The 20,971-nt window shown below is 42.1% G+C and overlaps 1 protein-coding gene across 1 annotated transcript in view; it reads right to left on the reverse strand.

Annotated features, from left to right (window-relative positions):
• PIK3C2G (phosphatidylinositol-4-phosphate 3-kinase catalytic subunit type 2 gamma) overlaps window positions 1-20,971 on the reverse strand; it is a 305,063-nt gene that overhangs the window by 194,900 nt on the left and 89,192 nt on the right. Inside the window, exon 12 of the mRNA XM_043516861.1 lies at window positions 10,130-10,261. Coding sequence (XP_043372796.1) covers window positions 10,130-10,261 — 132 coding nt within the window. The remainder of the gene's footprint in view (window positions 1-10,129; window positions 10,262-20,971) is intronic.

Raw genomic sequence — 20,971 nt, forward strand, 5'->3', positions numbered from 1 at the left:
GCAGTAAGGAGAAAACTGAGAGCAACATGAAGGAGAATAGGAGGAAGTAAGAGCAGAATAAGGAGGTCAAGTTTATACCTGGTGCTGAAGGAAGGGACAAGGAGCTTGAATTTGATGGAGTAAGAAGCCAGGAAGCCAGCGAAGGGATAAAAGAAGGGGAGATTACAAAACTTGACTGGCCCACAGAGAAGAAACATAGTAGTTTTGATTTGGAATGGCTGATTATGAGATAGCAGGGGGCATCCAGAAGAAGATTTCTCAGACACAGTGGAAGATGTGAGATTGAAAAGAAGGCAGAGTTCAAGGTTAAATATTTAGGAATCACCAGCTTATAAGTGGTAGTTAAAATCATGGGAGTAAATAAAAATCACCCAGAGAGAGTATGGAAAGAGAAGAGTGGATCAAGGAAAGAACGGAGATGGACCTGTAGAGCTAAGATTGGAATCTAAATCAGAACTTTCTGGTCCTGACCTATCTGTAGAGCAAATGGTGAATTTTGCCAGATGTGGGTGCATGTGTTGGGGAGAAGAATGGGAGGTGAGAAAGGATGATATGATACCAAATGAGAAGCTAAAGAACTGGTCAGCAAGGTAGGAGGAACACAAAGCAGAATAACAGAAGCATAAAGTAGAAAGAAAGAAGAGGAGGAGATATTTATGTTTGATCAGGAGATAGTGATTAAAATATATAGAACAGCAAGGCTGCTTGATTAGTGTAGAACTGGAAAAAAAGTAACCAGTATATGTGGTTGGATAAATATGTAGTATTTATGACACACACGCACACTATATATAAACTTAGTGATATAAACACACTGATTCAGTGCAACCAAATAAAGTATTACAGTAATGTGTGTCATTCATTCATTCGTGTGTGTGTACACACACACGAACGAATGACACAAATTACTGTATTACTTTATCTGGTTGCACTGAATCAGTGTGTTTACATCACTAAGTCAAACTCTTTAAAGAAGGACAAGCCTAAAGTCATATGAGACACCCTGTAACCATGGGAAGAGGGCTCTACAAGAATACAGAAACTACACATCATTTAAAGCCCAGTTTCCACTGGAGGCCCCACAGAATTATGGTGCAGTAACATGGATTGCAGGTCTCTAGAACCAGGTCTGGAGACAGGATGGCAATAACTGGGCATTTCTTCATGCACAGAAGAATGATGCAACTGGCAGGAAGAGCAGGTGCTATAGCGTGATGGAATGATTCTGAAAAGGAAAGGGCCAACAACTTCCGTAACATGGTTTCTCTATTGTCTCACTATCTGTATGACAAAGTTCCTTTAACAATAAAATATGGATAGAATGTGAACAAACTGTGCTATATATCTACTACTATTTATTTATTTACACAGACCAATGACAAGTAAGAGCACCTTCAACTACACAGATTTCCTACTCTTGTTTATAACAGGAGCTAAAGTAAACTCCCAGGCTTATTACATTACAAGACAAGACAGAGGTTTAAGGACAGCTCAAGCTACATTATGTTACAAGTTCAACCTTATGCCCTGAAGTCACATGGGGGACTTCACTTGCTGAGACCAGCAAAAGAAAATTATGTTGCCTGCTCTCTCTGATTTGGAAATACAACTTCAAAATAAGCTGTGTTGTTAGAAGCGGTGAACTCAGAGCAATGAGCACTGTGGGAGATATTACCTCACCGAAATTGCCCAAAATGATGGATTTCTGATGTCTTAATTAGGTTTGGAACTCTAAATTATTTAGCCCAAGAGACAAACAGATTTTCCTGATGTGCAAGGAAGAGACTTGGCACTGTCATTGCAAATACAATACTTACTGAACAGCTTTTCGAGTTTAACAAGTGCTCCTGCTAAACTCCACTATGCAGGTCCCTTTTGGTAATTACATTCTATATACGACCAATTGTCATATAAGGGCAAGCACCATGAATATTAGGGTTATTGGTTAGAAAAGTCAGGGACCATGATTAGCAGTTTTATTATTTATATTTCCAGATGAAAACTATGTTAAAATGGAGTTAGGTTGAAAGGACATATCAATGGTTAAAGATAAAATATGTGACAGAAATGTTGCAGTTATCCCCAAATCATTTATTATAAATCCAAGAAATTCATAGTTGACTTTAAACTTAAAAAGAAATCCAAACAAGTTAAGATATAGAAATGCACAGTCAGGGCACCCAAACAATCTTAATTCTGCATTGTAGCAATACCATGAAATGTTCATTAGAACTCTTTAATATATAGTCTCATTGCATTCATATGAGACACTCCCAGTAACCTGGGACAATGCATCACTGGTGTGTGTTTCTAAGTTCTCATTTACACCACTGTGAATCAAAAATTACTCCACTGAAATCATTAGCATCACTGTAGAGTCACATCGGTGAAGATGAGAGTAGAATTTAGCCCATAGTTTATCACTATTCTTGCTTATCGTATATCTATATTTCTGTATTACAGGACTGTTAAAATTTTCTGCATAAAATTTGTGAACAAAAATTAAAGATTAAATGATTTATGTTTTGAATGGGGAAAAATAGTAAGAAGAAGGCGCTCCACACACTGCAGTTTTTTGTCCCTTAATTTCCTGGACTGGAACCCTTCCAATTAGCCAATCAAATTCCTTTGTCAGAATCATCTGTGTCAAAGTGGCAGAATTCCCCAAAATCTTATTTCTGTTACTTTGTAGGTATTTGACCTTTCAGAGACTGTATTTTGTTCCAACTACAAAATATTCGGGTATGGCTCTAATGGAATAGTAAAGCAGACTGACTGAGAGTTTAGATATTTTCAAGCTTCACTTTTGTGACTGAATTTCAGGGGTGCTTTTGTTTTTAAATTGGTCTATCAATTCAAATCATGGTAAGTAACCAATTTTGTGGAGCTGTGGTTGGCTAGGGGAGGGAAAGCACCTATGCTTCTCTATTCTAGTAGTTTCTCTTAATTGTGAATGACATAGCTAACAGATCGGTGAATGTAGAACACACAGATTCTAAAGTATTCCTCCTCCTACACTGAGATTTAATTTCTCCTTTGATGGGTCATTTGAGCTAGGATCTATAAAATACTGAAATAGCTGTAATGGGAAGTATTCTTGTATTTCCTTACTAATGTATACTGGTGGGGCCTGACCAAATTCATGGTCCATTTCAATCAATTTGAAATAAGATTTTAAAAATAATAGATTTTCTGATCTCAGCTATTTAAATTTGAAATTTCACAGTGTTGTAATTGTAGGGGTTCTGACCCAAAAAGGAGCTGTGGGGGAATCACAAGGTTATTGTGTGCGAGAGGGGGGGGTTTACAATACTGCTCCCCTTACTTCTGCACTGCTGCTGGCAGGGCACTGCCTTCACAGCAGGGCTGATGGATAGCGGCGGCTGCTGGCCGGGAGCTCAGCTCTGAAGACAGAGCCGCTGCCAGCAGCAGCGCAGAAGTAAGGATGGCCTGGTATGATATTGCCACACTTACTTCTGCTCTGCTGCTGGCAGGGCGCTGCCTTCACAGCTGGGCGCCAGGCCCTCAGTCAGCAGCCATCACTCTTCAGCCGCTCAGCTCTGAAGGCAGCAGCACAGAAGTAAGGGCGTCATGGTATGGTGTTTTGGAGTAGCAGCCGTGTTAGTCTGTATTCGCAAAAAGAAAAGGAGTACTTGTGGCACCTTAGAGACTAACAAATTTATTAGAGCATAAGCTTTCGTGAGCTACATCGATACATCGAATGCATCCGATGAAGTGAGCTGTAGCTCACGAAAGCTTATGCTCTAATAAATTTGTTAGTCTCTAAGGTGCCACAAGTACTCCTTTTCTTTATGGTATGGTATTATCACCCTTACTGTGCTGCTGCTGGCAGGGCGCTGCCTTCACAGCTGGACACCCGGCCAGCAGCCGCCGCTCTCTGACCTCCCAGCTCTAAACGCAGCAACAGTAAAGTTGGTAATTGGGGTTTCTCAGGAACCCCAATTTGAGAAATGCTGGTCTCCCCCCTGTGAAATCTGTTTCGTATATAGAATAAAAGCACACAAAAGGCCAGATTTCACAGGGGGAGATTTCACAGCATTCTCGGTCTGTGATGTGTTATTCATGGCCATGAATTTGGTGGAGCCCTAGTTATGTAGCACCATGCAAGAATAAGGCCATATTTTTAATAGAGAGGTAAAATTTTCAAGAGCACCCAAGTTACTTAGGGACCTAACATTCTTTCAAAGTCAATAGGACTTAGTTCTTAAGAGCTAGATTCACAAGGGAGACTTAGGTGTCTAACGGCCACTTTAGCACCTAATTCCAACATTTAGGTGTCACTGGCACCACTGCTCAGCTGCTGCCTAGCCCAGTCAGCACCTAAATTCTCCATGGTGCCTAAATTTCTGTTGCTGGGCACTCACAAAGCTGCCTAAGTCCCGGCACTGCCATGCTGCTCAGCTCCAAACTTACACCTAAGTCCCTGGAGGATTCACAAGCTAGTTGTCCCCCCTACCTATCTTGCCTGCAGAGCCTGATCTGGTAGGCATGCTCAGAGCACCCCTAATCTACACAGTGCAGGGATTGAACCCAGGTCTCCCACACCAGGCACTAGGGTATATTGGGGTGGGTTGCACTTTGTATGAAATACTTAAATAGTCATTGGACCGGAGAGTGAAAATGACTCTGTAGCCCAGTGAGTAAGGCACTTACCCAGAAGGTGGGCACTCTGGATTCAAATTCATGCTCTAAATCAGGCAGACTGGACATTGGAACCACATCCTGGGTGAGTTTTCTAACCACTGGGCTATTGTGTATAAGGAGGGGCTCCACCTCTTTCTTCTTATTTTTTGTGAGAAAGGTCTGACCTGGATTAGACCTAGCTCCAGAAGAGGGTTCATGGCAGAGACCCTGGGGGGTTTCCGCCTTCCTCTGCAGTATGGGGCATGGGTCACTTGCAGATTTAAACTACTGTAAATGGTGAATGCTCTGTAACTTGAGGTCTTTAAACCATGGTTAGAGGACTTCAGTAACTCAGCTAGAGATTAGGGGTCTATTATAGGAGTGGGTGGGCGAGATTCTATGGCCTGCAAAGTGCAGGAGGTCAGACTAGCTCAGTGGTTCTCAAACTTTTTTAATGGTGACCCCTTTTCACATACTAAGCCTCTGAGTGCGACCCCCCCTTATAAATTAAAAACACATTTTTATATATATAACAGCATTATAAATGCTGGAGGCAAAGCGGTGTTTGAGGTGGAGGCTGACGGCTCGCAACCCCCCATGTAATAGCCTCATGATTCCCTGAGGGGTCAAGACCCCAGGTTTGAAAACCCCTGGACTAGATGATCATGATGGTCCCTTCTGGCCTTAAAGTCTATGAGTATAAATATAGTTAAAAATCCAGACTTAGCCCAAGTCAAAGATAAAATGCAACTTAGTCACTTTTGAATATTTCACCCTAGCTCTTTATTTCTGTAGAGTTACAGAGGTATTCATAACCTACAAGCAGCTTTAAAATAATGTTAAACTGAGTGTTGAGGAAAAAGGGAAAGTTAAAATATGAGGGAAGTGTCTAAACTATGGGGAGGGAACAGAGAAATTGTTCAGTGTAGTCCCAAATAGCACCACCATTCTGGGAAGTCTGAGAAGTAAGTGTGTGGAAAGGGTCAGGGGGAAAGGAAACAGGAAAGCAGACCCAGAAAGAAAATAGTCTGAATGAGAGGGTAGTTTAGTGACGGTATGGGAAGGCAACAAGGCCCTTCAACATGACTGGAGAATTTCCTGAGGTAACCTGGTGGACAGTCAGAGAAGCCCAATCCAAAGGAGTTCAGGAAAATCAGGACTTGAAAGAGCTCTGTATGGAAAGGAGGAACAATTATTGAAAAAAGAAAAGAAGTACTTGTGGCATCTTAGAGACTAACAAATTTATTTGAGCATAAGTTTTCGTGAGCTACAGCTCACTTCATCGGATGCATTCGGTGGAAAATACAGTGGGGAGATTTATATACACACACACAGAGAACATGAAACAATGGGTTTTATCATACACACTGTAAGGAGAGTGATCACTTAAGATGAGCCATCACCAGCGGGGGGGGGGGGAATGGGGAAAGAGGAAAACATTTCATGGTGACAAGAAAGGTGGGCCATTTCCAGTAGTTAACAAGAACATCTGAGGAACAGTGGGGGGTGGGGGGGAGGAGAAATAACATGGCAAAATAGTTTTACTTTGGAAAACTTTTCATGGTGACAAGCAAGGTGGGCCATTTCCAGCAGTTAACAAGAACATCTGAGGAACTGTGGGGGGTGGGGTGGGTTGGGGGGAGAAATAACATGGGGAAATAGTTTTACTTTGTGTAATGACTCATCCACTCCCAGTCTCCATTCAAGCCTAAGTTAATTGTATCCAGTTTGCAAATTAATTCCAATTCAGCAGTCTCTCGTTGGAGTCTGTTTTTGAAGCTTTTTTGTTGAAGAATTGCCACTTTTAGGTCTGTAATCGAGTGACCAAAGAGATTGAAGTGTTCTCCGATTGGTTTTTGAACCTTATAATTCTTGACGTCTGATTTGTGTCCATTTATTCTTTTACGTAGAGACTGTTCAGATTGGCCAATGTACACGGCAGAGGGGCATTGCTGGCACATGATGGCATATATCACATTGGTACATGCTCAGGTGAACGAGCCTCAGAGTGTGGCTGATGTGATTAGGCCCTATGATGGTGTCCCCGAATAGATATGTGGACAGAGTTGGCAACAGGCTTTGTTGCAAGGATAGGTTCCTGGGTTAGTGGTTTTGTTGTGTGGTTGCTAGTGAGTATTTGTTTCAGGTTGGGGGGCTGTCTGTAAGCAAGGACTGGCCTGTCTCCCAAGATCTATGAGAGTGATGGGTCGTCCTTCAGGATAGGTTGTAGATATTTGATAATGCATTGGAGAGGTTTTAGTTGGGGGCTGAAGGTGATGGCTACTGGCGTTCTGTTATTTTCTTTGTTGGGCCTGTCCTTTTTGTTGGGTGACTTCTGGGTACTCTTCTGGCTCTGTCAATCTGTTTCTTCACTTCAGCAGGTGGATATTGTAGTTGTAAGAATGCATGATAGAGATCTTGTAGGTGTTTGTCTCTGTCTGAGGGGTTGGAGCAAATGCGGTTATATCGTAGAGTTTGGCTGTAGACAATGGATCGTGTGGTGTGATCTGGATGAAAGCTAGAGGCATGTAAGTAGGAATAGCGGTCAGTAGGTTTCCAATATAGGGTGGTGTTTATGCGACCATTGCTTATTGGCACCGTAGTGTCCAGGAAGTGGATCTCTTGTGTGGACTGGTCCAGGCTGAGGTTGATGATGGGATGGAAATTGTTGAAATCATGGTGGAATTCCTCAAGGGCTGCTTTTCCATGGGTCCAGATGATGAAGATGTCATCAATGTAGCGCAAGTAGAGTAGGGGCATTAGGGGACGAGAGCTGAGGAAGCGTTGTTCTAAGACAGCCATAAAAATGGTGGCATACTGTGAGGCCATGCGGGTACCCATCACAGTGCTGCTGATTTGAAGGTATACATTGTCCCCAAATGTGAAATAGTTATGGGTGAGGACAAAGTCACAAAGTTCAGCCACCAGGTTAGCTGTGACAGTATCAGGGATACTGTTCCTGATGGCTTGTAGTCCATCTTTGTGTGGAATGTTGGTGTATAGGGCTTCTACATCCATAGTGGCTAGGATGGTGTTTTTAGGAAGATCACCGATGGATTGTAGTTTCCTCAGGAAGTCAGTGGTGTCTCGAAGATAGCTGGGAGTGCTGGTAACGTAGGGCCTGAGGAGGGAGTCTGCATAGCCAGACAATCCTGCTGTCAGGGTGCCAATGCCTGAGATGATGGGGCATCCAGGATTTCCAGGTTTATGGATCTTGGGTAGCAGATAGAATATCCCAGGTCGGGGTTCCAGGGGCGTGTCTGTGCGGATTTGTTCTTGTGCTTTTTCAGGGAGTTTCTTGAGCAAATGCTGTAGTTTCTTTTGGTAACCCTCAGTGGGATCAGAGGGTAATGGCTTGCAGAAAGTGGTGTTGGAGAGCTGCCTAGTAGCCTCTTGTTCATATTCCGACCTATTCATGAAGATGACAGCACCTCCTTTGTCAGTCTTTTTGATTATGATGTCAGAGTTGTTTCTGAGGCTGTGGATGGCATTGTGTTCTGCATGGCTGAGGTTATGGGGCAAGTGATGCTGCTTTTCCACAATTTCAGCCCGTGCACGTCAGTGGAAGCACTCTATGTAGAAGTCCAGTCTGCTGTTTCGACCTTCAGGAGGAGTCCACCCAGAATCCTTCTCTTTATAGTGTTGGTAGGAAGGTTTCTGTGGGTTAATATGTTGGTCAGAGGTGTGTTTGAAATATTCCTGAAGTTGGAGATGTCGAAAATAGGATTCTAGGTCACCACAGAACTGTATCATGTTCGTGGGGGTGGAGGGGCAAAAGGAGAGGCCCCGAGATAGGACAGATTCTTCTGCTGGGTTAAGAGTATAGTTGGATAGATTAACAATATTGCTGGGTGGGTTACGGGAACCACTGTTGTGGCCCCTTGCGGCATGTAGTACTTTATATAATTCCACCAGGATTTCAACAATTTCCATCCCACCATCAACCTCAGCCTGGACCAGTCCACACAAGAGATCCACTTCCTGGACACTACGGTGCTAATAAGTGATGGTCACATAAACACCACCCTATATCGGAAACCTACTGACCACTATTCCTACCTACATGCCTCTAGCTTTCATCCAGATCACACCACACGATCCATTGTCTACAGCCAAGCTCTACGATATAACCGCATTTGCTCCAACCCCTCAGACAGAGACAAACACCTACAAGATCTCTATCATGCATTCTTACAACTACAATACCCACCTGCTGAAGTGAAGAAACAGATTGACAGAGCCAGAAGAGTACCCAGAAGTTACCTACTACAGGACAGGCCCAACAAAGAAAATAACAGAACGCCAGTAGCCATCACCTTCAGTCCCCAACTAAAACCTCTCCAACGCATTATCAAGTATCTATAACCTATCCTGAAGGACGACCCGTCACTCTCACAGATCTTGGGAGACAGGCCAGTCCTTGCTTACATATAGCCCCCCAATCTGAAGCAAATACTCACCAGCAACCACACACCACACAACAAAACCACTAACCCAGGAACCTATCCTTGCAACAAAGCCCGTTGCCAACTCTGTCCACATATCTATTCAGGGGACACCATCATAGGGCCTAATCACATCAGCACACTAGCAGAGGCTCGTTCACCTGAGCATCTACCAATGTGACATATGCCATCATGGGCCAGCAATGCCCCTCTGCCATGTACATTGGTCAAACTGGACAGTCTCTATGTAAAAGAATAAATGGACACAAATCAGACGTCAAGAATTATAACATTCAAAAAACCAATCGGAGAACACTTCAATCTCTCCAGTCACTCGATTACAGACCTGAGAGTGGCTATCCTTCAACAAAAAAAACTTCAAAAACAGACTCCAAAGAGAGACTGTTGAATTGGAACTAATTTGCAAACTGGATACAATTAACTTAGGCTTGAATAGAGACTGGGAGTGGATGAGTCATTACACAAAGTAAAACTATTTCCCCATGTTATTTCTCCCCCCAACCCACCCCCCACTGTTCCTCAGATGTTCTTGTTAACTGCTGGAAATGGCCCACCTTGCTTGTCACCATGAAAGGTTTTCCTCCTTCCCCATCCCCCCCCCCCACGGGTGATGGCTCATCTTAAGTGATCACTCTCCTTACAGTGTGTATGATAAAACCCATTGTTTCATGTTCTCTGTGTGTGTATATAAATCTCCCCACTGTATTTTCCACCGAATGCATCCGATGAAGTGGGCTGTAGCTCACAAAAGCTTATGCTCAAATAAATTTGTTAGTCTCTAAGGTGCCACAAGTACTCCTTTTCTTTTTGCGAATACAGACTAACACGGCTGCTACTCTGAAACCTGCAATTATTGAAAGTGACTGTTTCAATCCTTATTGCAATAAAGTTATGTTTAGCGGCTCAAATTTGTGTTCATTTGTTTGTATATTCCTTCCAGGCCTCCCTTTCATGCAGAGTATAGCACCTAATTAAAGAACACTATTTAAAGAAACCCTATCATATAAAAATGTACTTACTGTTTTTGATACAAGGGGGAACATGTCCAAGCCAGTATTTCTGTATTTTTAGATACACAGTTTACTCCAAATAGTTTTATTGTCAATATTGTTTCATTAGGAAGAGATTTTATTTGTAGAGGAAAGTTGATTCTGAAAGAAAATCACAATTTTAAGAAATCTAACATACTTTAACCTTGTTATTTGCAGTTACTGCTTTTCAAGTTTTACTGTATCCCACCACACACCTTACTAAGCAATAAACTGCAAGGTAGCAATTCCTTGAGGGAAAATGCAATTGACAGATCTACTATAAGCATTGCCAACAGTTAACCTGAGGTCACATTACACGAGAAAAGGCATATAAAACCTTGTCCATCCAAATGATCAAACACTAGAGAAGAGAAGAGCAGGACTAGCATGGTTATTGCAAGCAAAGGCCATCCCGTTAATAAGAAAGTACATTAGAATAAACCCTGAATGAAAAATGGATTATAAACTAGTGGTAACGGGCTAAATTCTTCCCTCAGGCATATATGCACAAATCCTGTTGAAGTCAATGGGAGAGTGAGTGAGTGTGTATCTATCTTCAAAAAGAAAAAGGAGTACTTGTGGCACCTTAGAGACTAACAAATTTATTTGAGCATAAGCTTTCGTGAGCTACAGCTCACTTCATTGGATGCTTTCCGATGAAGTGAGCTGTAGCTCACAAGCTTATGCTCTAATAAATTTGTTAGTCTCTAAGGTGCCACAAGTCCTCCTTTTCTTTTTGCGTATACAGACTAACACAGCTGCTACTCTGAAACCTGTATCTATCTTAGAATTTGTCAAGATAGAATTTCTCTCTAATTTATGCATGTATAATCAATGTGTAATATTTTTTTCAAACACAGTTTAAAGGCTGATGCGGTTTTAAATCTAATGTCTGTCAATTTTTTAAGCAAGTAAAGTTGTAGAAACTAGTGTCCATTTCAGATTTGTATTGCCCATTAACAAGTCGATTAAATTAGTTACATAGGTTTTATAAACAGGTCTACAATTTTAATTTGCACAAATCCTAATAATTGAGATTTTTTCATACCTGTGTAAAAACATCTGAGTCATTCGTTCAGAGACCTACAAAGTATTACTTTAGTTTTCCTGAAGTTCATATTCAAAAGCACGTCTTTTATTTTCACTGAGAACATTTCGTGCAAAGCCAGATTTTGCAAACAGATATTGAGATTAATTTCATTTTCTACGCGAACAAAATCAATATTCAGAATCCAGGGCTGAAAGAACTATTTTGCAGAGGTAATACAAGCATTTTAGAAAATGAAGATCTGAACCAGCTTTAACAATAAAAACTTAGGATATAAATCTAAATTAAACAGTGTGAAAATTTTCAGCATTCTAGATGGTTTAATGAAATGATGTAGTTGGAGGTGTTCTCAAACATGTGTATTGTCATTCTGCAAACAAATCTAGGAAGCACCACTGAAATAATTTAACATCTGGAAAACATTAGGATTAGAACTAGCAGGAGTAAGTGGAGGGGTTATGTGGAATTTACACCTAGGGTAAAATTCCACTGTCAGGTAGATTGTTATAAATCTGGCATAACTTGACTGAAGGCATACTTGAACAACTGACCCTCCCCCCCACCCCTCTTTTTAATAAAGTATAACATCTATATTCCACTCATTCAGTTTAAAGAGCAGTCTCATGCCAAATAAATTAAGATGCATCCCCCTGCCTCCCCAAATGTCCCTATTTACACGTTTCAGACAATGACTGGTGTATTATTTTTTGTTTTTTCTTCCAAAGCTTAGTGAATTTCAAAAAGTGATTGGGAAAGCAGTCTGTTTCACACATCTCCAAATCAGTTATTTCCTGTCTTTTCATTTACAGCCCATCAATTCCATTCATCCTGAACAAAGGGACCCTAAAACATGGGTACTCAACCTTAAACATCTTAAAAGATCTGATGCAAGGGAGGAAAAAAGCCCTCCACTTTATTATACAGGAGATAAAAGATTACTCATAAACTGGGCAAACATCTTCACTAATGCCAGGAAGCCTCATTAATCTTGTAACCAAGTGGAAAATATATCCTTCATATTACAAGATACAGATTCTCTACTTCGCTTTTGCTGGAGGCTTCACTTGGATTTTGTCATGACAAAATACATAGCACTACTAAAAGTAGGCATTTTAAAAAGAGCTATATTAAAAGAAGAATTTTAGAATGGCCAGATTATCATGAGAATGAGGCCATAGGTCAAATCTATTGCCTATCAGGAAAATTTTGAGTGATATAGGGCGTGTGTATAGACCATGGGAGATAACTGTCTTACTTATAAATATTCTGTGTACCTCAGTTTACCTGCTTGATATTATTCTGTCTGATGATGTGGATTAAATAAAAAGGGACTATTAAGAACAACAAATAGGAAACAAAACAATGGCCAGAGATAAATCACCTCTGCATAAACAACTTCCAGGGTGTTAAGAGAACAATGGGTGGGTTATTAATTAGGAAGATGCTATTTCCAGACTCAATGCAAATTATACAGCTGGTTTGCCAAGGTTCAGAGTCTAAGATCACTGGGACACTGAACAGTTAAAAACTTCCTCTAGAGAGGGAGAGGGAATTCAGTCATCAGCCACTGCTTGAGGGGACACTCAGAGGAACTGAAAAACAGGCCCTATGGGATGGGTCCGTATAAGTGAGGCTTGCCCAAGCTGCCAGGGAAATGTAGGACTTCTGTTGTTTTAACCCTACTCTCTGATTGCAATGTACCTTTGGGTGAATAAATAATACATTTGTTTTGAAGAAGCTGTTTTGAGTCACTTCAGTCAGCTGTTTGTCACAGCCTCCTGGAGAAAAGTTTCTTGCAGATGCCAAATGCAGTTGGGCCTGTTGTGTTAACACGGTTGGGAAAGGGGCAGGGGTAGTAGGGGGAGGTTCTGAAATCCAGAGATCCAGTGTAAGAGACTGAACTGCAGGGCTCTACCCTTGAGAGAGATGAAGAAAGCAAAGCCTGTCACCTGAAAGGTGCACTTGAGAGGGATTGTCAAAGGGCTCAAGTCACAACTTGCCCTGTAACCATGACATGCTGCAACCTTCAGCTGCTAGTAATTTGAAAGGAGTTCAACTCTGACTATTTGAAGTGATAGCTCAAACTTTAGAATGTATAGGCCAAATGCAAAGCCTTATTTTAGACCTAGGAGGAAATGTGACATTTGACATTACTTTCAATTCACACTGTCTAGGAGTAGATTGCATCTTGTTGCTCACATACATAAACCACCATAAAACCGATAAACTGTGCAAGCAGATCACAAGGCCATATGAAGAATTTACAATCCAAGACCTTAGATCCTGACTTCAATGGTTCCATTCACATCATCAGGTTGCAGAATCATGGCCTAAGCCCAGTCCAGGGCTATATAGGCCCAGAATGACTTTATCTGTAATAGCTGCTCTCACTGTGTTTCATCTGTGCTCTCAGTGATCATCTGGGTGGCACTCAGGCAACATGGAGAAAGAAGCTGTCTGAGTCAAATGGAGATCAGGGGCAGGGAAAAGAGAAGATTGGGACAAGGAATCTGGTGGACTGGGACCAGATGCAGGGAGAGAAAATGTGAATGTGAGATAAAGGGCATCTGGGAATGGTTGGACAAGGGTACTAGGACTACAAGCTCATTGAGAAGACTGAGAGCCAGTGAGAGAAATGGGAGTGGGAGACAATTGGCTGGTGGGAACAATGAGATCAAATAAGGAGCTGTGGGAAGGGGAGGAAATTAGAACTGGCTGGACGATGATTAGGATTAGCAACCAGTGGTGATCGTGGTGGGAGAATTGGGGCAGGGAAGGAAAAGAGACAGATCTGACAAGGAGCTGCAGTGCAAAGGGTGATTAGGACTGCCTGGGCAAGTAGACTAGGGCAAGGAGACAGGACTGACAGAGACAGGTTGGAGGAGATGGGACAGAAGGGGAAAACAAGCAGAAGAGTCTGTGCCCACTAGAGGACATTCTTCTCCAGAACCTGGAATGGAAATCAATATTTCAGAGCCTTACCATTCCTCTGGTGTCAACAAATATCTTTGAAACCCACTGGCAAAGTATGTCTCATCGTCGTATAATGCCAATCCATATAAAGGATGACAACCTACTACAGCTATCATTAATGCCATTAAGTGCAGAGGTCCAGTGCTGCTTATAATTCATGTGAGTATCAGCATGATGAAATTATTTTTATTTAGTTTGTTTTTTAAAAACCTAGGAAGTTAAACACAAAAAGCTAAATTAAAAGAACATTATTAAGGTTGAAGGTGGGTGATACAATCTTTTACTGAACCAATTCCTTTTGGTGAAAGAGAGAAGCTTTCAAGCTTACACTGAAGACCCAAAAAACAGCTCTATGTGGTTGAGTAAAATATATTTCCTTACCCACACTGCCACAACAACACTGAAAACATTATTAAGGTTGTTAAGGCAATCACTCAAAAAATAGGAAATGCCAGAATGAAGTTTGCCTGTTTACATTCATTATGGCGATCCATTGTCTACAGCCAAGCTCTACGATACAACCGCATTTGCTCCAACCCCTCAGACAGAGACAAACACCTACAGGATCTCTATCAAGCATTCTTACAACTACAATACCCACCTGCTGAAGTGAAGAAATAGATTGACAGAGCGAGAAGAGTACCCAGAAGTCACCTACTATAGGACAGGCCCAACAAAGAAAATAACAGAACGCCACTAGCCATCACCTTCAGCCCCCAACTAAAACCTCTCCATCGCATCACCAAGGATCTACAAGCTATCCTGAAGGGTGACCCATCACTCTCACAGATCTTGGGAGACAGGCCAGTCCTTGCTTACAGACAGCCCCCCAGTCTGAAGCAAATACTCACCAGCAACCACACACCACACAACAAAACCACTAACCCAGGAACCTATTCTTGCAACAAAGCCCATTGCCAACTCTGTCCACATATCTATTCAGGGGACACCATCATAGGGCCTAATCACATCAGCCACACTAGCAGAGGCTCGTTCACCTGCACATCTACCAATGTGATATATGCCATCATGTGCCAGCAATACCCCTCTGCCATGTACATTGGCCAATCTGGACAGTCTCTACGTAAAAGAATAAATGGACACAAATCAGATGTCAAGAATTATAACACTCAAAAACCAGTTGGAGAACACTTCAATCTCTTTGGTCACTCGATTACAGACCTAAAAGTGGCAATTCTTCAACAAAAAAGCTTCAAAAACAGACTCCAACGAGAGACTGCTGAATTGGAATTAATTTGCAAACTGGATACAATTAACTTAGGCTTGAATAAAGACTGGGAGTGGATGTGTCATTACACAAAGTAAAACTATTTCCCCATGTTTATCCTCTCCCCCACCCCCACTGTTCCTCAGACGTTCTTGTCAATTGCTGGAAATGGCCCACCTTGATTATCACTACAAAAGGCTTTTTCCCCCTGGTCTTCTGCTGATAATAGCTCACCTTAAGTGATCAGTCTCCTTACAGTGTGTATGGTAACACCCATTGTTTCATGTTTTCTATGTATATAAATCTCCCCACTGTATTTTCCACAGAATGCATCCAATGAAGTGAGCTGTAGCTCACGAAAGCTTATGCTCAAATAAATATGTTCATCTCTAAGGTGCCACAAGTCTTCCTTTTCTTTTTGGGAATACAGACTAACACGGCAGCTACTCTGAAACCTCTCTAATTACATGATCACATACTATTTTTTAAAAACAGGATTCCTGTCTCATTCAGTGCATAGGATAATTAAAATGTATACAACAGTAGCACCCCAAGACCATAATGAAAACTGGAGCCCTATTATGTTAGGTTTTCCCCCAACGAAACTAAAAACTGAACAGACATTCCAGACAAAAGGTGGAAAAGAGGGAGGTAACAAGCAAAGAAAGTGAGAATTCACAAGAAGCTTAGTTTCAAACACAAAAACCCTCTGTTAGGGTTTCTGGTTTAGCCAAAATATTAGACACTTGACAAAGTCTTGAGCTGCCTCCCCTCCCTATGGTTAGGGCACGCCAAAATACAAACCATATATATCTTCCTTAGGAACTCCTTGTCTTGGCTTCTACTCAGCAAAATCTTCCTCTCCATTTTCATCTCTCTTGCCCATATTGATAACTCAATCCTTTCTAAAGTAACGAGCCTCACTTGTCTCAGCTATATCCAATTAGCTGCCAGCACAAAATTCCTCCATCAGCTGATTGAACTGTTGCTGGACATAAATCCAGGTGACTTTTTAGCATCTCTTCCTAATGGTCCTATTGTCACTCATGTCTCCTTTTAAAAAGAAAGGACCAATTAAAAACCAGTGCATAAATAAGACCTATCCTTGCAACAAAGCCCGTTGCCAACTCTGTCCACATATCTATTCAGGGGACACCATCATAGGGAAATTAGCTCTAAATAGAAGATTGCAAAAGAAATATATCCCAACAAAAGATGAATGTTCACTATCTCTTTCATGAGCTATTCTATTCTATATAACTTCATAAGCTATTCTATAGAACAATTTCTCTTCATCTTCAACTGAGTGGAGAGACACTTCTAAAGCAATAGCACAAGGCCAAGAGCTAGGAGAACTTCACTGTAATATTCACTCTGCCACAGACTTCTTCTGTGGTCTTTGAAAAGACATGTCACCATTTGGTGACTCGTCTGTAAAACAAATAATACTTCAGAAGGATATTGTATGGCTTAATTTATTCTGGCTAGAGTTCATATATACCAGCCCTGAGTGAAGCTTTCACCCTTCCCTTCACAATTATTATGGAGCATACAGCACGCAGCTACAAGCATAAGAATATTGTCATCAGCTAGGTCCAGCTTCCCACAGAGGCATCACCAGTGAGCTTTTAAACCAGCCAAAAGCACACTCAATAGTCATTCTGCACTTTCTGAGCCTGTTGTTGAACAACTCCTTGCTGCTGTCAAGTTGCCCCGTGTATGGCTTCATAAGCCACGGCATTAAGGGGTAGGTGGGGTCTCCCAGAATCACAATGGACATTTTGACTTCCCCATGGTGATCTTCTGGACCGGGAAGAAAGACCCTGCTTGCAGCTTCTTGAACAGGCTAGTGTTCCGAAAGATGCATGCATCATGCACCTTTCCAGACCAGCTTGTGTTAATGTCTGTGAAACGCCCAGGGTGATCCACAAGTGCCAGAGAACCATTGAGAAATATTCCTTGAGATTAATCTACTTAGTAGCTAGGTGGGCTGGTGCCAGAATTGGAATATGCATGCCATCTGTCTCCCCTCCACAGTTAGGGAAACCCATTTGAGCAAAGCCATTTACAATGTTATACATGTTGCCCAGAGTCACAGTCTTTCGGAGCAGGATGTGATTAATGGCCCTGCACACTTCCATCAACACGAGTCCAACAGTCGACTTTCCCACTCTGAACTGGTTAGTGACCAATCGGTAGCAGTCTGGAGTAGCCGGCTTCCACAGTGCAATCACCACACACTACTCCAATGACAGGGCAGCTCTCATTCTCATGTCCTTGCACCGCAGGGCTGGAGTGAGCTTATCACACAGTCCAATGAATGTGGCTTTCCTCATCCGAAAGTTCTGCAGCCACTGCTCATCATCCCAGACATGCATCACGATGTGATTCCATCACTCAGTGCTGGTTTCCCAAGCCCCAAAACGGTGTTTCACTATGGTCAGCACCACCATGAATGCCATAAGCAATCTCGTGTCATAGCTACTACGCGTGGCGAGATCAATGTCATACTCCTTTTGCCTTTGTAGTTATTCCTTAAACTCCACTGCCACTGGTGATGTGTTGGTCAGAGCAAGCAGCATACTGGTCAAGATTTCGGGATCCATTCCTGCAGCCCAAAGAGGCAGGGTGCACAATACACAAACCACTGAAAGATGGCACCAAATGCAGACAGAAGCACAGGGATTTCTGGGATGCGAAGCAATGCCTCATGGGTCATTGGGACAGGACCTGGATGCCATGCGGCCTCCTCTGCCTTCCCACAAGTCTTAGCGGCGGAAGAGAAAGAGGTTCTCTGTGGGATAGCTGCCCAGAGTGCACCGCTCCGAATACCGCTGCAAGTGCCACAAGTGTGAAAACTCTATTGCGCAGGGAGCTGACAGTGTGAACACACAACAGCGGTTTCCTTTCAGCGTTTTCTGAGTGGCACTGTAACTTTGCCAGTGTAGACGTGCCCTAAGAATATGTCTACACATCAATGAAAAACTCACAGCTGGCCCAGGCCAGCTGACTCAGGCTTGCAGGGCTTGGGTTGTGGAGCTGTCTAACTGCTGTATAGACTTCAAAGCTCAGGCTGGAGACTAAGCTCTTGACCCTCCCACCTTGTAGGGTCTTAGAGCCTGGGCTCCAGCTCGAGTCCAGACATCCAAACAGCAGTGATACAGCTCCGCAGTCTGAGCCCTGTGAGCCTGAGCCAGCTGGCCTGGCCGGCCACTGTTTTTTTGTTTTTTTTTGCTGTATAGACATACCCTCAGAGTCAGTCTATTGCTGTGTATCCTGAAAGACGCAGATTACATACTTCCCTACAGAACTCCCTATTCTGCAAGCAGGACCAGGGAACCCGCAGGGAATTTCAAGTGATAGCTCACAATTTTAACACAGTTCTCAAACCACCACACATGTATACAGAAATATCTTTTTCTTTTCTTTTCTTTTTTTTTTTAAAAGGACCTCAGCGAGTGGAATTGTAACCACTTAATATTGCACTTCAGCTGCAGAGCTGGTAACAGAACCCATAACTCTTTAATTATATGATTTTATAACTTCTGTGTTCAGGTAGAATCAGACTTTTTTGTTTGTTTTTTTGCTGAGGAGTTTCTTACTTTATCAGATGGGTCTCCGACTCCTGAAAAAAAAATCTTCTCCTATAAATACAGATTTTCTGGGATGCATATCAGAAAGGTGACCACTTCTTAGGCAGCCAAGAATATCCACAAGAGACATATTCACCTGATACTTCCCTAGCAGCACTTTTCTCCCTTCTTTTTTGAACTGACTGAAGATGAACTGCTGCTTATCAGAAATCTCTGGCAGGCCACAATGCTAATCAGAATCAGCTTTCTTTCAAGAAAAGAACAAATCTATTTTATTCTTTTTTTCCTTTCAGATGTATCTGATCCTTAGACTTAAACTCACATCAGCAAATCATTTCCTTTGTATTCCAGATAAGCAATGATCTTAAAAAGAAAATGGTACACAAACTCACATCAGCAAATTGTTTTCTTTGTATTCCAGATAAGCAATGATCTTAAAAAGAAGATGGTACACAAGTGGTGACAACAACTGAAAATAAATACAGAACAAGAATTGTACACCATGAAGAGAACAATTGCCTATGTTAACCAGCATTTGTAAAGATTCAAACAGTGAGCACTGTAGTTCTCTCCTTTAGCCCTGAATGACAATAAAATACTCAACATCAAAAATCAAGCAAGAGAAAAAAATCACACAACACAATTGTAATTACATTACCCCATATCAGATGATTGCATTTGTCAAACCAAACTTTACTTAAATGTATAACTTCAGTGGTCACCATTGAAAAGTCAACATTTGCTAACATTCGCTATATGGATAGTCTTAGTCATCTTTTTGAATAGGTAATAACAGGATGCAAACAGCTGGAAAGGTTTAGCTGATATAAAATGCAAAATGTAAACCAGTCAGGCTGCCCACACTCCTACTAAAGATTTCGTTATCCGATAGGATAATTACAGCAACAAAACAAGAGGACCTGACATTGTGAGAAATATGAAGCAAAAACCTACTTTGCGTTACCATCTCAGTCCTATAGTAACGGAGTGTGGAATCTGTGTTGCTCCAAATAACTTCCCCTTCTGCCCTCCAAAACAACTACTTCTATGGGGTTTATGCTTTTCTGCTGGGGAGCCTGATTAGTCTGTAGTGCCCAGCATCATTACTTTCACCTGAGCACCCGCACAAGGGGAGGCAGAAACTTGGACTTAACCCTATCAAACCACATTCTCTCACATACCACAGTAAGATAACTGTTGAGTTTTTAATGGCTATCATTTTACACAGAGAGGTGTAATAATAAAGAGAAAAGGCTGAACAGGAGGGAATGATTTAAAAAAAATGATTTAATGACAAAGTCATGTTTAATTTTTCAGGTCAAGAAGTTAAAAGCTGTCCGTCAGCTTCAATGGGAGCTGCACATGATTATCAGAAGGCAGACGCTAGCGAAAACTTGGGCCAGAATCTGTCCCTGTGCGAACACACTTACACAGCAACCAGGAAACTCCCTGAATGTCCTTCTTTCTTCCTTTGCAGAGACGGGTGTTTCTTCCCACCCACTGAAGAAACTGAGGGTCCAGCCTGCAAACCATGGATTGCCATGGATCCTCTGGGTGGGGGGGGGCGGGAGGGGCCATCACTGCAGAGGCCTTATGTTTCTGCATAAGACTCAAGCTCATTCCCTGCTCCCTTGCAATGCAGATCCCTTGAATCTGTGTTACTAAGGACTCCCAGCTGACTTTTGTTCCAAAGCTCTTCCCACTCCAGCTGCCCCTTTAAAGGTGGTTCCCCAGCATGGACGTCCCTGTGCTGGAAAGTGACATTTGTAGTATTGGGAACTGTATCTTTAAGTGGTTTAGCTTTCCAGGCAGGAAGTCTGGGGGAGGAGCACTGCAGAGACCCTGCTCTCATGGGCAGAGGCAGTTGGAAACTATCTCACTGAATAAAAAGAATCTCTTTCAAGCACCTTGGATATAGAGGGATTACTGATGACCACAAATACAGCCTGCGTCTGCATTTATATTTCCCTTCAGTTTGTGCTCAGTCC

This window comes from Dermochelys coriacea, chromosome 1 (genome assembly GCF_009764565.3).
Source record: "Dermochelys coriacea isolate rDerCor1 chromosome 1, rDerCor1.pri.v4, whole genome shotgun sequence".
Classification (NCBI taxonomy): domain Eukaryota; kingdom Metazoa; phylum Chordata; order Testudines; family Dermochelyidae; genus Dermochelys; species Dermochelys coriacea.